Below are 19,333 nucleotides of genomic sequence, written 5' to 3'. Positions count from 1 at the left end.
CATTAACCATTCAGTGGGATAGAGACATGTTCCCGGGGAATCACACTGGGAGTGAGAAAAAAGACTGATGACTGAATAGGCTTCAAATGACATCTATAATTCAATATTAAATATTTAGTAACCATCATCATAAAGAGCTCTTGACTGTTTATACTTTACATAATGGAAAGGTTTTTAATTACATAGAGATGAACCATGTGAGTGATATGAGGTCTTCGATGAAACAGTTGGTGCAAAGATAGAGATGCAAGAGAGAGAGAGAGAGAGAGAGAGAGAGAGAGAGAGAGAGAGAATAACCTACAAACAGGCCTCACACCTCACCAATGAATGTGTGCAATTCATATGGACTACTTAATTATCCTTTTTTCTACTGTATTTGTATTGAAAAGTGCACCCTACACAGTCAGCAAAACCTCCTTTTGTGTTTTCACAGAAGAAATAATAAAAATGACAAGCGGGTGGGCAAATGTCTCCATAATTTTAATTTTTGGTGAACTATCCCTTTGAGGAGTAAAATTTCATCTTTGTATATAATTTCATTATTTAATATTATGTATCTGTATTATTATTCTTTATTAGTATTATTATCGTATGAAGTTTAAAATGCATGAGTTAGACTATAGATTGCATGGACACAAGGAGGGTAGCTGGGAGGATTATGTATTAAGGTATGTGTAAAATGCAATGTTCACTTAGCAGAGAGTTCCAAAGATGATGATACTTCAAATGTGTACAGTTGGTATGATGTTTCAACTGATGCAAATGTACCATTTGTATAGACCTTATGCACCAGAGAAACAAGGGCGCCGCCATCTTTGGAAAATTGTCTTTTAACTTCCGTTTTGCGGTCGCTCTGTATATTTATATGGCATTTCTGTCCAGGAGTAATTAGCTTTTTAAGTGGATTTACTTAATGTAAAGTTAACGAAAGTTATCATGAGGACTGTAATGTTTAAAGCAGATGACTTAACAAATGTAAATCGACCGGGAAGATTTTAAAACGAGCCGTTTTAATAAATAAACACGCAAAACGCTGTGAAAATACAGACCGGAAGTCAAAAGACAATGAGCGCAGCGCTGAAAAGGGGCGGAGCTACATAAGGTCTATACCACTAATATAGACCGAGAAACAGTTTCTTAACCCTCAGAGAGTCTTCGGTCACTTCTGTCCGAAAAATTTTCTGTTTTGAATTTTAAAAAATCACAGCTTCATCGGAAGGTTATGATACTTGGTGACTTTTATGGCATTAGGTATGTGTATGCAAAAAAAAATTGAGGTCATGATCCGAGCATGCTAAGTGGTCGTAAAAAAAATAGTCACACTCAGTGCCTTCGGTCAAAAATGACCGACCCATAGGAAATGAATGGGAAATTTACAAAAACACAAAAATTCTCTGAATTTTTGTCTGTACAATCTACAAATTGGCCACGATTCTAAAAAAAAGTACACCGCAGTAAAGGGGTGACACTCTACAACATCAAGAGTGCAAAAAATTCACACCCACCCACACACACACACACATAGAAACACACTTTTATACACATACACACCAATAAATTCAGATTACAAAAAATCTGTTTTGAATTTTTAAAAATCACAGCTTCATTGGAATGTTACGAAACTTTATGACTTTTCTGGCATTAGGTATGTGAACACAGAAAAAAATTGAGGTCATGATCCGAGCATGCTAAGTGGTCGTAAAAAAAATAGTCACACTCATGGTCTTCGGTCAAAAATGACCCCCATAGTAAATGAATGGGAAATTGACAAAAACACAAAAATTCGCTACAAATCGGCCACGATGCAGAAAAAAAGTGCTCAGCAATGAAGGGGTGAAACTCTAAAACATCAAGAGTGAAAAACATAACATAATTAATAATTATAATTAATATATATATATATATATATATATATATAATTAATATAATAATTATTAAAATTATTAAAATAATAATTAATAAAATGTTATAAACCTTGGCAAAAAGTATTATTTGAGAATTTCTAAAAAAATACAATCAATCCACATCTTAAAAGTAAGTAATTTGGTCCAAAAACAACTAGAATTCACAAGCATCTCCATTTAGAGCTATTACAGGCATCTAGTGGTAAACCCATGCAATAACATGATTTATTTAATTTTATGTTTAATAAATTGATTTATTTTTTTATTTTTATTTTTTTTCTGAAAGCCTAGTCTCTATTTTAACCGAAAATACCGCATAGAAAAATAAAAATAAAAAATAATAATAATTAAAAAAAAAACATTATTTTCAATGGCAAAAAATGGACTATAAATATTGCATAAATATTAATAAGTTCAATCAAATTGTCTCAAAATACTAATTTAAAAAGAATAAATATTATAGAACAAAAATAAATTGCATTGGTTTTTACTGGGATGGAGGAAGTTTCATTTTTAGGTGTCCGGTCACTTCTGACCGGGAAGGCACTGAGTGTGACTGCTAAACGAAGACTCTCTGAGGGGTGGTTCAGGATTTTTGACATCGGACCTCATTTTTAAGTCAGCCTGGTTGTTATTCATCAGTGGAGACATTTTTTTTTTTTTAATTATCCAGTCCTTATATTTGGATAGTTAGCCGATGCTAGGCTAGCGCGAGTCAATGGTAGATGTTAGCCAGCCATTAAAAAACGTTTTACCCACTCCACAGTGCACCAAACGCAAATCAATTCTAACACTAGACTATCGATGCAAATGTCCGTTGAGAGAATAATGTTAGAAATCAAACTTACCTTTCATCTCAATGATCCCAAAGGAACTAGTTTCTCAGCAGCTGCGGAATTTTACTTTGCTCCGGTTAGTAATGCGGCAAAAAGTAAACACAGAACAGAAGCCCACTACAGTGTGTGTAGTACATGTGTGTACCGGCTCACTCGGTTGCCTAGGTAATCAATATCACTCCGCTGCTGCTGTAGACAAGGCTTATGATTACAGGGAACAAATTATAACTAATGCAATGTGATGAAAGGTAAGTTTGATTTCTAACATTATTCTCTCAACGGACATTTGCATCGATAGTCTAGTGTTATAATTGATTTGCGTTTGGTGCACTGTGGAGTGGGTAAAACGGTTTTTAATGGCTGGCTAACATCTACCATTGACTCGCGCTAGCCTAGCATCGGCTAACTATCCAAATATAAGGACTGGATAATAAAAAAAATAAAAAATGTCTCCACTGATGAATAACAACCAGGCTGACTTAAAAATGAGGTCCGATGTCAAAAATCCCGAACCACCCCTTTAATGTGGAAAGTGGATTGTACCATTAGCATATACGTTCCATCTTTAAACAATGTTTTTCTACCTTACGAGGAAGTCGAAAGTCGCTCAGTAGTGTATTTAAGCTCAATCTTACTGTACTACAGCAGAGAAACACGGAAACGCATAGACCTGGCATTAATATAACATCATCTCAGAGTTTCTCTCCTGACATATAAGAATAAAGATTTTTCTTGGCAAGGTAACTGGTGTCCGGTCCTGTGAATCAAATAATAACGGGGAAAAGGCTTAATTCCATGTCTACACCCTTTAAATCAAACAACTCAATCCAGTGTGAATGCATCTGCTGTAAGGTCATGCAGTCGTCCTTTGCCTCGTGTGGCATTACACCAGGGCACAAAGAAGAGCTTAACACTCATTTGCTGGGTGATTAATTTACTCTAGATATGTTCTCAGATAGTTCATTGGCACCGCAGCCCATTTCCTTTCTAACAACATTGGCTTCTGCCCCATTTTAGAGTCTTTTTCTCCCCCTTTTTTCTTTCTCTGACCTGGCCTGAACAATTGTTTACAGATTCAGAGCGAGGTCTGGCCTTCCTCGGGCCACAGTAAATTATACACACCTGTCTGCTCCTCAAAACACAGCTCTGTCCTCTAGTGTCTGTTAGGCGCAGGTCTTGCAAACCAATATTGCAGGTTGTGTTTGGCGCTGGGGGCCGGTGTGTGTATTTTTTTCAGGAAAAGGGGATGTTCATGCCTTTCCTCTGAGGCTGGTCTGGCTCCATTGCAACAATGAGTAAACCTCTGTGGCAGCCATGATAAGGGCATCAGTATAAGGCTTCTGGGAAATGTAATGAACTGTCACTGGTGTGTGAATATTGGTTATTTTACAATGGCTTGTGCAATCATCTATACAATTTCTTACGATTTTGTTGACTTAAGTGTTATGTAATATTTGTAGTGATTAGATGTGCCGGTATTCGGTAATACAATTTGTAAGGAATAATTGACGACGGGCCTAATAATTCAGCTTATTTCAATATCGTGATAATACAGTATATCGTGATTAAAGCTTCAGCAATTATTGCAACATGAAAATTTGATACTATCACATGCCTAGTAGTGATACATTTGTCAATTTGCTGTGATTCATCTTTTTGGTTTCCGCCAATTAAGTAAAATACAAATAAATCGAAATAATAAAATAATAATAATAATAATAATAATAATAATAATAAGGCTGCATTTCAATGATCAAAAATACAGTAAAACAGCAATATAGAAAATATATTATTACAGTACAATTTAAAATATCTGTTGTCTATTTTAATATATTTTAAAATGTAATTTTCAGCATCATTACTCCAGTCTTCAAAGTCACATGATCCTTCAAAAATCATTGTAATATGCTGATTTGGTGCTCAAGAAACATCTCTTATTTTTATCAGTTAAAAAACAACATTGATTTGAATTAGATTTGTTTCTATCAATGTAATATATTTACTGTTACTTTTAATCAATTTACTTCATCCTTGCTGAATTAAAAAATAAATATAATGTAATAAAATAATTAAATTATAATATATATATATATATATATATATATATATATATATATATATATATATATATATATATTATAATTTAATTATTATAAGTTCAGAATTATAAGTTCAAAAGAACAGCATTTATCCGAAATAGAGAGCTTTTACAACATAATAAATGTCTATACTGTCACTTTTGATCAATTTAATGCATCCTTGCTGAACATAATTATACATTTCTTTAATTTCTTTCCCCCCCCAAAAAAGTATATATACATAAGCAGAGTGTCATCCATACACAAAGTTTAGTATCAGGTTTATTATATTATAAACTAGATACTAAACTCTGTGTATGGATGGCGCTCTGCTGATGTTCGCATGCCTGGAAGAAAAATAAAACAAAACAAACAAAAAGCATTTTCTTCAGAAATGAGAAAAATTAGAGAAGGGTAAAGTCATTTTGCTTGAGGCGGCACAACACATTCATTCTTACGCTCCTTTAACTTAAGGCGCTATGCCAAATGTGCGTGTGTTTTATGTTTCTCGCAAAAACTCCTTCTGACAGCAAATGTCTGGCTTGGACTACACATGCACAAACCAGAAATACAGAGAAAACAGAAAAAACTAAAGAGTGTGGGAGAAAGGTGTGAGATCACGGCAGACAGGTACTATGTCAGAGCTAAATGAAGATGATCCTAAAGTGGGGGAACACCATTTTTTCTCTAGGTTTTATAGGAACAATCAATAGTCTGTCATTTTAAAGCTAGAATAATATTGTTAATATAAAAGATTATCTTCACACAAATATGATACAATTAAAGCCAATTAAAGAGTTTTGTCACCCAATTTTGTCATTATTTACTTGTAACCATGTTGTTCCAACTCTGTATGGTTTTCTGTCATTTGTAAATTGTTTCATCATCACATATTAAGTCATGTTTATATAGGCTATATTTTATAAGTCATATGGAGTGTATGTAAAAGAGCAGTTATTACGCAGTATTTTGCATAAAATCTACATTTTTATTACACAGAAGGAAAATACATGTTGGAATAACATGAGGGTGAGTACATTTTTTCCTTTTTTTGTACTCCTTTAAGCTCCAGTCTATTAATCATTTACTTTGTCCAGGCGTCTCTAGGGGTCTAATATTGGCTGTGTGTGTATCAGTTGATTTCCACCATAAGTGTTTAAAACGCTGACTTAAAACTAATTTAAATCCTGTGCCTTATGAAACTAGCCCTGGTGGAAAACCTCAATTCCAACCGACAAGTGCTAAGTGTCAGTCAGCAATTCAGACAACCTCTCCTATTTTCCCAGACATTTCTGCTCCAAATGTGCATCTGTGCTCCCAGCTGTCTGTCTGCATGCGTGCGGCCAGTGAGCAGTCCGTGATACTCTCTGCACGCAGACACATGGCTAGTCATCCTTTCTGTGCACGCTACAGCACAACAGATGGCCGCCTGTGGTAAATATGGCTAACTTGACCTGATGAAATAGCACAACAATCGATCCAAGTCATTATCGTCTCCAGCTAATTGAAGAGGCCTTGATGAAACGGCAAGAGGAAAACCGTTTATATTCTGATTAGATGATTGCATTTGCTAATGACTCACATGTCTCTATTGCTCTTTAAGTCTTATAAAAGCAATTATGCTTAATTTTCTCTTCCTGTCATTCCAATACAAATTCGACACCTGTAGTAGCAGTGACCAATTCAATTCCAGGGCTGTGTTCGAAATCACCTCCTATACCCTTAAAGAGGGCACATTTGTAGTGGTGTCCAAAACCATAGTGGATGTTATTGAGTGCACTCATTCAATCCCATGATGCACCACAATAATGAGTGTACAACTGATGCACACTCAACGGCTAGAGAATACCCATAATGCACTGTGAGGGTGGCGTCGAATGAATTCCTGCGTCTCGCCAGAAGATGGAGCTGAATCATCCATCCATCCATTTTACAAACCGCTGGTCCAGTGTGTGTACAGCGTAATATCATACAGGAATAAATTCCTTTTTAATTGATTACTAAATTGTTTAATTAAGGTTTTATGCATACTACTTTCCATGGCAGAGCACAATATAAATCTTTTCATTACTACTGGAGCTGCCAGTTTGCTAAGTTTCAAGCACAAACTATAAAAAAGCGACAGCCCTTCCAGCGCAGTGTCCGAATTTTCTCGCTCGTTTTCATTCACTCCATCAAGTGGACTATATTAGTAGACTAATCAATGGAACAGTGAATGAGGGTATCTAAATTCTCAGTGATAGTTCACGCAAAAATGAAAATTCTGTATGACTTTTCTTTCTTTTGCGAAACACACAAGATATTTTAAAGAATGTTGGTTACCAAACAGTTTTGGTGTCCATTGACTCCTATTGTATTGACAAAACACGTAAAGATATTTCTCATAATATCTTTAATAGCTTGTCACAATGCCTTCTGGTATTGCATTATCTGCTAATTGTCAGTGCTATTTTAGTATTATTTAGTATTACAGCTTTTATTAATTGTATCAATTAATGTTATTTTCTATTCATCTGTTTTGAATTAAGTTTTATTTTTATATTTTCAGCTTTCATTTAAATTTGATTTAACGTTTTAGTAATTTTGCTACATGTATGCTTTGTCATTTTTTAAATATTACCGTTTAGGATGAATTTATTTTTAATTAAGTTTTAGTTCAATTTTAGGTTTTATTTATTTACAGTTAGTAATTTTAGTGCCCTTAAACTTATTTCATTTAGTTGCCAAGCACCATTTCCAATTTGTGTTTAGTTTTTTAATCTAATTTTTATATTTTATTTAAATGAACAAAAATGTATTAAAGGGGGGGTGAAATGCTATTTCATGCATTCTGATTTTTTTACACTGTTAAAGAGTTGGATTCCCATGCTAAACATGGACAAAGTTTCAAAAATTAAGTTGTACGTTTGATGGAGTATTTCTGTGCCAAAAATACTCCTTCCGGTTTGTCACAAGTTTCGGAAAGTTTTTTTCGAGTATGGGCATGTGTGACGTCAGATGGGGCGGAATTTCCTTATATGGGTCCTAAGGGCACTCTCCCGGAAGGGCGCGTGCGCACCCGTAGACCAGAGCGACGGCGAGCGAGAGAGCGAAAGCAGTACGCCCATCAAAGCTCTGTGCTCGCTGCTAGTGCATTTCGACGATGATTGTTTTATAAACAAGGCCCAGTTCGACGCCGGATTTGCAGATCGTCTAATGCTTAAGGATGGAGCAGTCCCAACGATAAAGGTTAACGTCGTGCGTTGGAACCGTGAGTAAAAATGTCTGTGTGTTGTTAGCTATCGGCGCGTAAGCACAGCAAGTAAACAGAGAACAGCGCTCGTGATTCTTTAGCTCCGCCCACACAGCACGCCTCTAGCCGCTCGTTTTTTTTTCGGAAAGACTCAGAACAGCCTATCTTTCTTTTATAAATATAATAAAACTAAAGACTTTTTGGAGATATGAAGGATGCAATACTACTCTATAGGTACTCAAGATTAACATGAGATTGACTGAAACTGAGTGTTTCACCCCCCCTTTAAAGAGCAACTTGCAGGTAAAAAAAAAATCTAAATGAATATATAACCGTGTATGAAAATACCATATGAAAAGATAATGCAGGATTTAAAATGTTTTAAAACGACATAATGACACCAATTTAGTAGATAAAGTGAGCGTTTCTTTGACTGCTCGTACAAGCCGCTTTTTTTTCAACATCGCGTCATTTTACGTCACACGAGGGAGACGTGTGCTGTGCTCTGCCGCAGCTCAGTGCAGAGTAGGTTGGTATTCAGTAAGAGCGGTCGTGAGACAGTGTGTTTTCAGTAGTTTTTGTATTTCAATTTATCATCGTCATGGTAAATGTATGTGTTTGTGGAGCTTGCAAAAACTCCAGCCTGTCAGGACATCGAGTCCACCGGTTTCCTAACAGGAAAAAGGACGGTGCTATCTTTCGTGCCTGGGTGCGGGTTGTGCGGTGAAGAGACGGGATTTCTCTTCCGCGTCGGCTTCGGAAAACGCGGTCGTGTGTAGCGTTCACTTCAGATCGGATGATTATCGTCCCGGCGATATGAAGGAGTTCAACATGGGATACCGAAGTAAGAACCGGGTGAGACTCAGAGCTAGTGCGGTTCCTTCAGTGCACGCATCTTCGGGTTCTCCCGCTGGATGTAGGCGCGAGCACAACATCAACTGGCAAACGCAATGTAAGCGGAACGAAACTGAGCTAACAGTTACTCGTTATTGTGTTTGTGTGTGGACCGTTTATCAGTTTGGACCAGTGCAGCGCGAGCCTGATCAAGCAACACTGTAGCCTAACTGCGAGGTAAATAAAGAGTTCGCCACTGAAGTAATAACATCGCTGCGAGATCTAGTGAGAAATATTCACATTTCTCCGTTATTAACGAATCAAACAGCGCTGACGTGAAAACCAGGAATAAACATTGTGCAATGAATGAACGAACTATCCAGTGTCCACAGATCAGCAACATTCACCATGGCTTTACTGTAGTAACACTAACTGCAACCATGGAAGTTTGGCATTTTCCACTAAGGCCCAGTATGCATCCACCTCCCTGTAACACTGACTTTCCTCAGCTGTAAACATTGCCTCGCATTTCCCACACAAGCACCTATGGAACAAAAAATGTATCATGAATAAATATCTCTCTGTCTCTCCATGAGAAACTGCTAAGTTATATCACGTAACGTTAGTCTGGGCGGATATTAATGAGCATGACAAACGCCTGATCAAAGCTTAGTTTCTGTTATTGTAAGTTCCAATATGTTCTGTCTAACATTAATCCTGGCCTGTCCCTGCTCTCTTGGCAGCCTAGCAGGCTCATAATTGTATGGCTGTGGTCCGTAAACAATTTCCTCAGCGTCCGAAATGTCATTGCAATCCATATTTCCCTGTTGTGTGAATCGACCGCTCTCCCTCGTGCTACGTCACGACTCTCGCCCGTCACGCCCATTTTCAGATGCGGAAGTAAAATTTTCTCACAAAAACGACTCCAGAAGCCACTGTAGCATATTTATAATTTTTTTTTAAAGAAAATCTAGTTCCTACATTATTTTTCTATACATTGACTTGTTGGGTCTTCTAACCTGCAAGTTGCTCTTTAAATAGTTTTAGCTAATGATAATAACCATGACAAGACTACATGCAAAGCTAAATCACAGCAAAAGACTCTTTCTACCCTACCTTTCGGAATGCACAGAGTGTGCCCATAAACGCTGCCTATAGGCAGCTTACTTGGGTTTAGAACACAACAAAAACAACACTCAAACTTCTACTCTTAGCATATCTTTCATAAAACTCTATAGAAAGTTGTCACATGGCATGCTCATAGAAATTGAGGACAAATTACAGGTCCCCATACCCCCCTCGTTCCCACCACAAACAACTGACAGATTCACAGAGGTCAAAGCAATTAAAGCTGCTCTGTTAGACAAGCAGTTTTGATATCCAGATAATTGAGAGTGAAGCCCCTGCTAAACTCTTGGTGTCCCTTTTAACTTCATCTAACACTGGCGATTGGCTCTAGTGTCTGCAGGTCTACTGAGCTGAGAAAGCCTCTGTGTTCCCTGACACCTGTGCTGTCTTACTCTCTCTCTTACCTGTTTAAAATTTCAGCAGCCCAGCATAAAAAAGCAAGGTTGAGAAAGAGTGAAGAAGAGGTAGAGGAGATGTGAGATGAATGATTGTGTGTGAGAGAATGACAAAATATATTTCATATGAATATTGGAAAAGATCTGTATGGATGGCCTTTAAAGTAAATTGCTTTGCATCCGTTTGTTTGTCTTGGGTTTGCAGGACTCAGAGGATGTTTTTAAAGGTTCAATTCAAATTGGAGAGATCTAGGTTCAGGTATGAGCTAACCGGGATGACAATTACAGCTTTATTTAGCTAATTAGGTCACATTGTTCAGGAAAGGTGTTCTTTCAAGACATCTTCACGTATCTTTATCTACGGTCAATCCGTAGATTATAATTAGCAAGTTAGAAGCCAGACAATTGTCATCTCAACTAAAATCATTGAATATCAAGCGTCAATTTAATTACATCTATTGAAAATTCAATTGGCTTAGCTTCAAACAAGAAGAATGGGAGGATTCCAAGATTTCCTGAACCATGAAAGGATAAAAGGGATAATTGTTGCCTGTGATTGTATCAGTATCATCATTGTTCTTAATAAGAATTCTGCAACTTGAAATAAAATTTAAACCACCATCTACCCAGAGTGTATTTACAGTTTCCATTATAAAGTTCACTTCCAACTGGCAGAACCATGTCAGGTGTGTTTTGGAGGATTTTCTCTCTCTATATATATATATTATGGAAGCTAATTTCCACCACAGAATAAAACATTTCAAAAGATAATTGCGACTTTTTATCTCACAATTTCGAGTTTATAAAGTCAGAATTGCATGATATAAAGTCACAATTGTGTGTTATAAAGTCAGAATTGTGAGATATAAACTCACAATTGCATGTTATGAAGTCAAAATTGCAAGATATAAACTTGTAATTCTGACTTTTTTCTCGCAATTGCGAATTTATATCTCACAATTCTGACTTTATATCACGCAATTCTGACATTAAATGTCCCAGTTGCGTGTTATAAAGTCATAATTGCGAGATATAAACATGCAATTCGGAGAAAAAATGTCAGAATTGCGAGTTTATTCTAACAATTGCAAGTTTATTTCTCATAATTCTGACTTTATAAATCACAATTGCAACTTTATATCACGCAATTCTGACTTTTTATTTAATATATACACCTCTCTCCCCTAAAATATATTTACATACTATTTGGTTTTATCATATTTTTGTTAGCAACGGTCTGCAAATCAACCAAAATGGGTCGAACTTTTAGAAATGGATGGACTAATTAAAACTTCTAATTACTTTTTCCCTTTGGGGCTTGCCATAGGACAGTCTTGCCATAGGACAAACTGATGGACAGTCGCCGGCAGGACCGTTAACTCAGTAGTCCCTGAAAGACGCAGGCACAAACATCAGCTCTCTCTGATTCCAGAATGACTATGTAAATGGGCTGTAAAAGAAGTGCATGGGATGCAGTCTTAATGAGTGTGCATGCATGTGTGAACATTCTGCTGTTTCATGCTGTGTGTTCTGTTGTTTGCCTGTGCTGTCACTTTCTGTGTGTCACAGTCTGTTTCCTTAACAATTACACCTCTAAGCTGTTTTCTTAAATGCCACTCGGAAAATAAAGACTCTAGTAGTAAACATTCAAAACACAATGACCAAATGTGTAATTACTGCATAAATGTAATGGTACAGCGCCTCACAATTAGTATTTGAGGGAAACTTCAGTCTTGCATGGCTGCAGATGGTTGTCAGCTCCACATTGTTAATTTGAGAGATGGTGCTGCTTTCTATTGCTCTACAAAATCCTTACTTGAAGATCTCACCTGTTCACAAAGACTGCCACTATACAAAAATACTCACACGCTAAGGATGAAGGTTGCAGCAAATGGCCAGTAGAAGTCACAATAAATCATTGTTTTTGTCCCTCTCTCTCTCTCTCTCTCTCTCTCTCTCTCTCTCACACACACACACACACACACACACACACACACACACACACACACACACACACACACACACACACACACACACACACACACACACACACACACACACACACACACTGCAGTGCCTGACCTTTTCTTTAATAAAAAGTACTACTGGGGGTCTCTGGTGATCTCACAGGGCATCAAAATTTAACCTTCACACATCAGGCTTATGTTGGCTCTTGAGTGAGTCAGTTTTTAAAGCATCTACACTTGATCACCTATTCCGTTCTACACGCACATGTCCAATTCATTAACAGAGCACACTTGAAATGTGAAGGAAATAAGGAAGTGCAAATGCTGGTTTAGTGCACCTCTGGTCAATCTCATCTCATTGAAATTATTCATTTATTAATCTACTTATTAAAATTCCTTTCATGCCTGATTATTTCATAAATAATCTATTGCATGAAGTGTGTGTTTTTTCCCCCCAGACTGCCATTAACCCATTGGGCACAGTGAGACAAATCACAAAAATAGGCTTGTAGTCATCTAGGACACTTTGTTATGTTCTATCTCTCTGAATGGTACTTGTTAAAAAATGCTTTCCGTTAAATTGTTCTTCATGTCCTCTTTCACTTTTTTATGGTACTGTACATTACAGTACCCTCTCCAGAAGAACATTCACTTTGTCCGGTTCCAGTGGTCATAACTCTGCAGGGCTCAACAATAAGGATGGCCTGCTGACCCGAGGTCAGTGTGAGAGAGATTCAGCCTAGCTGACAGAACAGACACGTGGCCTTAAGGGACAGGGCTGTGTTCTTACTGAAAAATTTTGATTTTGTACATCCATTTTTTAATGCCTTACAAACTTAAATGTTTGCTCTTGAAACCATCAATAACACGGTTGTATTTTTTGTTTTGTTTTTTGCAAAGAAAAAAAATTCCACCAAAATAGTTAAAAATCTTTTATTTAATTTCTGTAAAGGAAAAAATATGTAAATATATATTTGTATATTTGATAGATTCTAACGATATAAATAATAAATAATATAACAGATATATATATAAAAAAATTCTCTCTTTCTCTCTCTCTCTCTCTCTCTATATATATATATATAAGTGCCTTGCATTAAAGAAGATGGCACTAAGTGTCTAGTGCGCAAGTACTTGAATAATTGTCACAAGGACAATAGGCAATTCATCATTGTCTCCAAAAACAACTGAGTTCTTGTTATCATATATGTATACATAACTACACAACTACACAACTATACATAACTACAAAACTACATAACTACACAACTATCTCTCAAACCTGATTGTCCTTTCTCTGTTTATTTGACTTTTTTCTTTTCCTCTGGCCTCATTAGAAGAAACTCCTCATAGCCAGGTGGCCTAATGCACACACACACACGCGCACGCACGCACGCACGCATGCACGCACGCACACACGCACACACACACACACTGTTTGAGTATGAGTGTATGTCAGAGAAGCTGCATGAAGAGGGCATTGCAAAAACAACACACTCTATGTCTGTAATAAGGTACTTGTAAATAATGCATATACCACGGTTTTGCTTCATCAATAATGCATGGACCACAACAAAACATAAGTAAAAAATGATTTTTTTCTTCTCAAAATGAGTTGGTGTATAGTAAATGGCCAACTTTGTGCAATGGATTCAAATAAATGGTATGTAAAACACACAGTTTCAGAGACACCAAAGCCCTGTTTCACTGATAAAGATCCACATCCACAATCACCGCGGTTGTTTGCAATAGGGCTTAATATACTGTATGTGTCCAAGGAATTGGCTAACTGAAATACCTCTCTATATCTTTGTATAATGCATCGGTGAAAGGTTGGTTTATGGTATTATTGTGAAGCCAGTAATTTAACACCACGAGTATATGAGGTGACATTTCTAAAGCCTTGGCTCGTTTTGCTCGTTTTATATTGAAAAGAACAGGTCAGACACTGTCTGATTTTACTCCCACACTGCAGCCTGCTCCTAGAAAGACTATCATAAGGTGAGCCTAATACATAAATAATAACCTCCAGTTGTATTACTTCAGGTTAACATTTCTTAAAAGTATTGTGCCTAAAATCTTTTTTCTGCATGGCTGATTTGGAAAGCCTCTGAAGTGGTCATGTGAGTACAGCAACCAAACACCTGAATACCAACTAGCCCTCTTAAACTATGATTTAAATGCATGAGATTTATTTAAACAGTTGAATCTGGCTTTTGTCTGCTCATCTGTACAATACAAGGCTAAGCTCACACCAGCAGTGGCTAACATGGACATTCATTTCTATTGGTTATAATGTTTATTTGTATGCATTAGAGAATGTATGTATTATAAAAAAATATATTTTATTATTATATTCATTATTATTTGTTTTTCAGTAACACTTTCTGCATGCTACATAGTTACCCAAGTAGGTAGTGACAAAGGGCTGACTGTTTGAGTGAGTCATGAATCATTCACAAATGTTTCTTAAAAAAAAAAAAGAGTCTAAAATATATCTCTAAGGGGACATGGTGGTTGAAAAAAAAAAATTAGATGGGAGGAAAAATAAAAAGCCAATGCTTTTGGGTTCTCTCACAAATTTTTATTGTGTGGTTTGCAAGTGAATGCAACGTTTCTCGGGAGAACGCAAACATTTTGCGAGCGAACGCAAAGTTTCTCGGGGAAACGCGAAACATTTGCTCATACTTTTTTTCTTCACCATGTCCCATAAGGGGCTCCGTAAAAATGTAACTCGCAAAGATAGATAGATAGATAGATAGATAGATGCAGCCTTGGTGAACATGGTTTGTTTTCAAACATATTTTAAAAATCTTACGGACCCCACATTTTTAAAAGGTACTGTTTGTACCCTTTCTCTCCCTCGCTATTTTTTTACTTATTTTTTTAAATAATCAAATACAATTCAGGCTGCAAACACCATTTCATGTTCACTTTAAAATAGTTTTAGCTGAAGTATATCAGTTCACACTGCAGTCTCTGCTTAAATTTTCATGTCACCTACCACCTGTGATGTAACTCCTGTGTAACCCGGTGCACTCATATTCAAGATACCTTTTTTCTTTTCCTTTTAAGAATATTTTGTAAACAATAATTCCTGAAATAGCTCTGTTACTGTTCTGCTTAAATCATTGTTTTAACCCCCCTCCCACACACACACAGAATTGATATACAGTTCTGCATCTCAGAGGTGTCAGAGGTTTTGTTTTGAGTGACAAAAAGCAAAGCACACAGATACAACTATGAGCTCAGATCGGACAGAGCGTGCTGTACGCTGCTTATCTATCCCAGCAGCCTTTGAGGTGCTGCTGCTCTGAGATCAGTCACATGCACTCTCAGTCTGGGAGACACCGAGAGGAGGAAATATGACCACCATTGGAGTGGGAGGAAGATGAACAAAGTAGTACAGACAGCAGATGGGGTTGGGAGTCCAATATCAAAGAAATATGGCAAAAATGATGCTCACTGCATGACTGGGAAGAATTTAATATGTACAAATTATTAGTACTTCTGAATAAAAACATGAGCCATATCAATGGCCACAGAAATATAAGATAAATAAGAGTGGTCTCAACTAATGTTGCATTTAAGTAGATCTCTAAATCTCTGGTTCAATCAGGATTTGGGGTGTCTTACCTTGGCGATCTGAACACACCAGTTAAGCAGTAACTGAGAGCCGATGTTGTCTTTGTGCTCGTGCACGTAGTCCAGCAGACAGCCGTGGGGCATGAGCTGAGTGACCAGCTGAATGGTTGGGCTCAGACACACACCCAGTAACCGCACCAAGTGAGGGTGCTCCATGCTGGCCATGATCAGAGCCTCCTGGAGGGAAAAAAACAGCGACTCAGAGCACAGGAATCCATAATCCATCAATTACAATGAGTGGATTAAATGTTAGATTTTACAGCATGTAAGGTAAATGTCTTAAACTGTTCTTTTATTAAGTAAACACAGCTGGTTCTTTTAGCTTTTAGTATGTATATATATATATACAGTATATATATATATATATATATATACAGTATATATATACATATATATATATATATATATATATATATATAAATATATATATACATATATATATATATATATATATACATATATATATATATATATATATATATATATATATATATATATATATATATATATATATATATATATATATATATATAAATATATATATACATTCACTGTTGAAAACGTGTTTGGGATCGGTAGATTTTTTTATGTTTTTTAAATAAGTCTCTTCTGCTCACCAAGGCTGCATTTATTTGATCCAAAATACAGTAAAAAAAATTTGTGAAATATTATTACAGTTTAAAATAACTGTTTTCTATTTGAATATATTTTTAAATGTAATTTAGTCCTGTGTTGGGAAATCATTACTCGAGTCTTCAGTGTCACATGATCCTTCAGAAAACATTCTAATATACTGATTTGCTGCTCAAGAAACATTACTTATTATTATCAATGTTGAATTGTGTACACTTACAGTTGTTTTTCCCGGATTCTTTGATGAATAGCAAGAAACAGCATTTATCTGAAATAGAAATCTTTTGTAACATTATAAATGTCTTTACTGTCACTTTTGATCAATTTAATGCATCCTTGCTGAATAAAAGTATTTATTTCTTTCCAAAAAAAATCGTACTGACCCCAATCTTTTGAACGGTATTGTATGTTACAAAAGCTTTCTATTCAAGATAAACGGGGTTCTTCTGAACTTTATATTCATCAAAGATTCCTGATGTTTTGTTTTTTTTACACACCAGTTTTCATTTAATTTCAATTCAACTATAATAATATTTCACAATATTACAGTTTTTATTGTATTTTTGGTTAACTAAATGCAGCCTGGGTAAGCATAAGAAACCTCTTTCAAAAACATAAAAAAATCTTACCAATCCCAAACTTTTGAACAGCAGTATAAATATTACTGTACAAAAGTTTAGGGGAATATATATATATATATATATATATATATATATATATATATATATATATATATATATATATATATATATATATATATATAAACATTTTAAAAATGATGTTTTTGAAAGAAGTCTCTAATACTCACCACGGCTGCATTTAAAAAAGCAGTAAAAGCAGTAATATTGTGAAATATAATTACAGTTTTAAATAACCCTTTTCTGCATTTATTTAAATGGAAATCTTTTGTAACATTATAAATGTATTTACTGTCACTTTTGATCAATTTAATGTGTCCTTGCTAAATCTCACTGACCCCACACACTTTTAAACGGTAGTGCGATTTATTGTTACACAGCTCAGTCCAACAATATTATCAGTTAAAAGATGGCACATTCTGAAGCAAGATAAACAGTGCATGATCTTATTGGGCAACAAATATGTGAGAATGAATGGCAGTGTCTTATATTTGACAAATGAGAGCATGTTTAAATTTCAAAAAACAGAAGTAAATGCATGTAACAGACAGCTTTAGCAAAGACAATTTCTTAAAGATTTGTTCTGAAGCACTTCTCATGCATGTTGAAACACACACCCATGACGTCCCACTGAGATTCATAAGTAAAACAGCCCCATATAGTCTGCTGCAATAAGTATAGTCTGCAAAATGAGTGTTGGATTTATTCGCTTTGTTTCACGACACTTGCGTAAGCTGGAGGATTTACAAGGCAGACTTATTCCCCATAAATCACTAACACTGCACACTTGCATGCTGAAGATGAGCATCTACAAAATTTAACAAAATCTTTATGCTTGTCTATTTCAGTTACTGTGCTTCAGTACAGTGTGATTAAGTAAATCTAGTCAAAAATAAGAAATGCGTGAAGCATCTTACTAAACGAGAAGACATTTATGATCCAAATTCCAGTTTATATCCAACATATTTAACCTGTGGTCCAAACAAAAAATGGCACAGAGTATAAAAGTATCAGGGACTAAGAAAATGCAGAACATAAAAAAATACATATAATTTCCACAAACAGCTGAGGGGATAATTCAGAAATAATTTCCAAACCCTGGGCCATAAGGTTATATTACTGCAATAAAAGATACCTCAGCCATTAATATGATTTCAGGCCTTGGAGGGATCCTATTACGTTTGTTTGAACATTTTGAAAAAATAACATGGTGTGTAGCACACATCCAACATCCACAAACACACACACAAACCCATTATCTGAGCACTACATAAAATGACACACTTGACAGTTATATAATGAGCATTCACACTCCTGCTATTCTCCAGCTGCTGAGATGATTGCGTGCCCGTCCAATCAACAGCGGAGGCCAGCGTCTACACGTCTGATCCGCCTTCACGTGCTTCTGTTGTTTAAGCGCAGTATGAGTGGATCTGTTCATCTACAAACCCCTAAGAATATTCTGAAAGTGAAATGCCCCTTAACACTGATGAATTGTGGGAAATACCTTATGTGGGGGAGTCACGGAGAGGATGCTTTAATGCATGCACATATGCTCAAATATCTTAATGAAAACAAACACATGCATCACTAACATGAAAAAGACGCAACATTCTACACGCAAATAAGCAGAAATAACCTGTTTTAGATTGCACTCAACGTGTGTGTAAGGGTCTTTGGTAAGTGTTTCATAGTCCTTGCATCATCTAAGAGGATGTTTCAAGGTTTACATGCATTTTTCCTTTTGAACTACTAAAGAGCTGAATATTCGCTTAGTGAAATTACACAAACTACAGCTGCAAGCCTTGCAACAGAGTGACACTCACATCCATGAACTCTACATTGGCTTTGGGGCCCGTCGCCTCATTCAAGATCTTTATGGCCACGGGAATCTTCACAGTCTCACCCTCAGGAACCCAGATACCCTGAAATCACAAAAAAAAAAAAAAAAAATGACTGGGAGGAATTGCACTTTTTTTTTTTTACTGTAGAAAATGCAAATGCTCATGCAAAACTAGCATGCATTGACGCTAGATTGTTGAT

At 36.0% G+C, this 19,333-nt stretch overlaps 1 protein-coding gene across 1 annotated transcript in view; it reads right to left on the bottom strand.

Annotated features, from left to right (window-relative positions):
* The window catches only part of erbb4b (erb-b2 receptor tyrosine kinase 4b), a gene marked incomplete at its 3' end in the record, with an annotated part of 371,526 nt that overhangs the window by 40,853 nt on the left and 311,340 nt on the right, over positions 1-19,333 (bottom strand). Inside the window, exons 19-20 of the mRNA XM_081368808.1 lie at positions 19,117-19,215; positions 16,011-16,196 (exon numbers count right to left, since the gene is read on the bottom strand). Of these exons, the coding sequence (XP_081224934.1) occupies positions 16,011-16,196; positions 19,117-19,215 (285 nt within the window). The remainder of the gene's footprint in view (positions 1-16,010; positions 16,197-19,116; positions 19,216-19,333) is intronic.

Source organism: Scardinius erythrophthalmus (assembly GCF_964197995.2).
Source record: "Scardinius erythrophthalmus genome assembly, chromosome: 6".
Lineage (NCBI taxonomy): Eukaryota > Metazoa > Chordata > Actinopteri > Cypriniformes > Leuciscidae > Scardinius > Scardinius erythrophthalmus.
The sequence above is the reverse complement of the archived record's forward strand: the minus strand, read 5'-3'. Positions and strand labels throughout refer to the sequence as shown.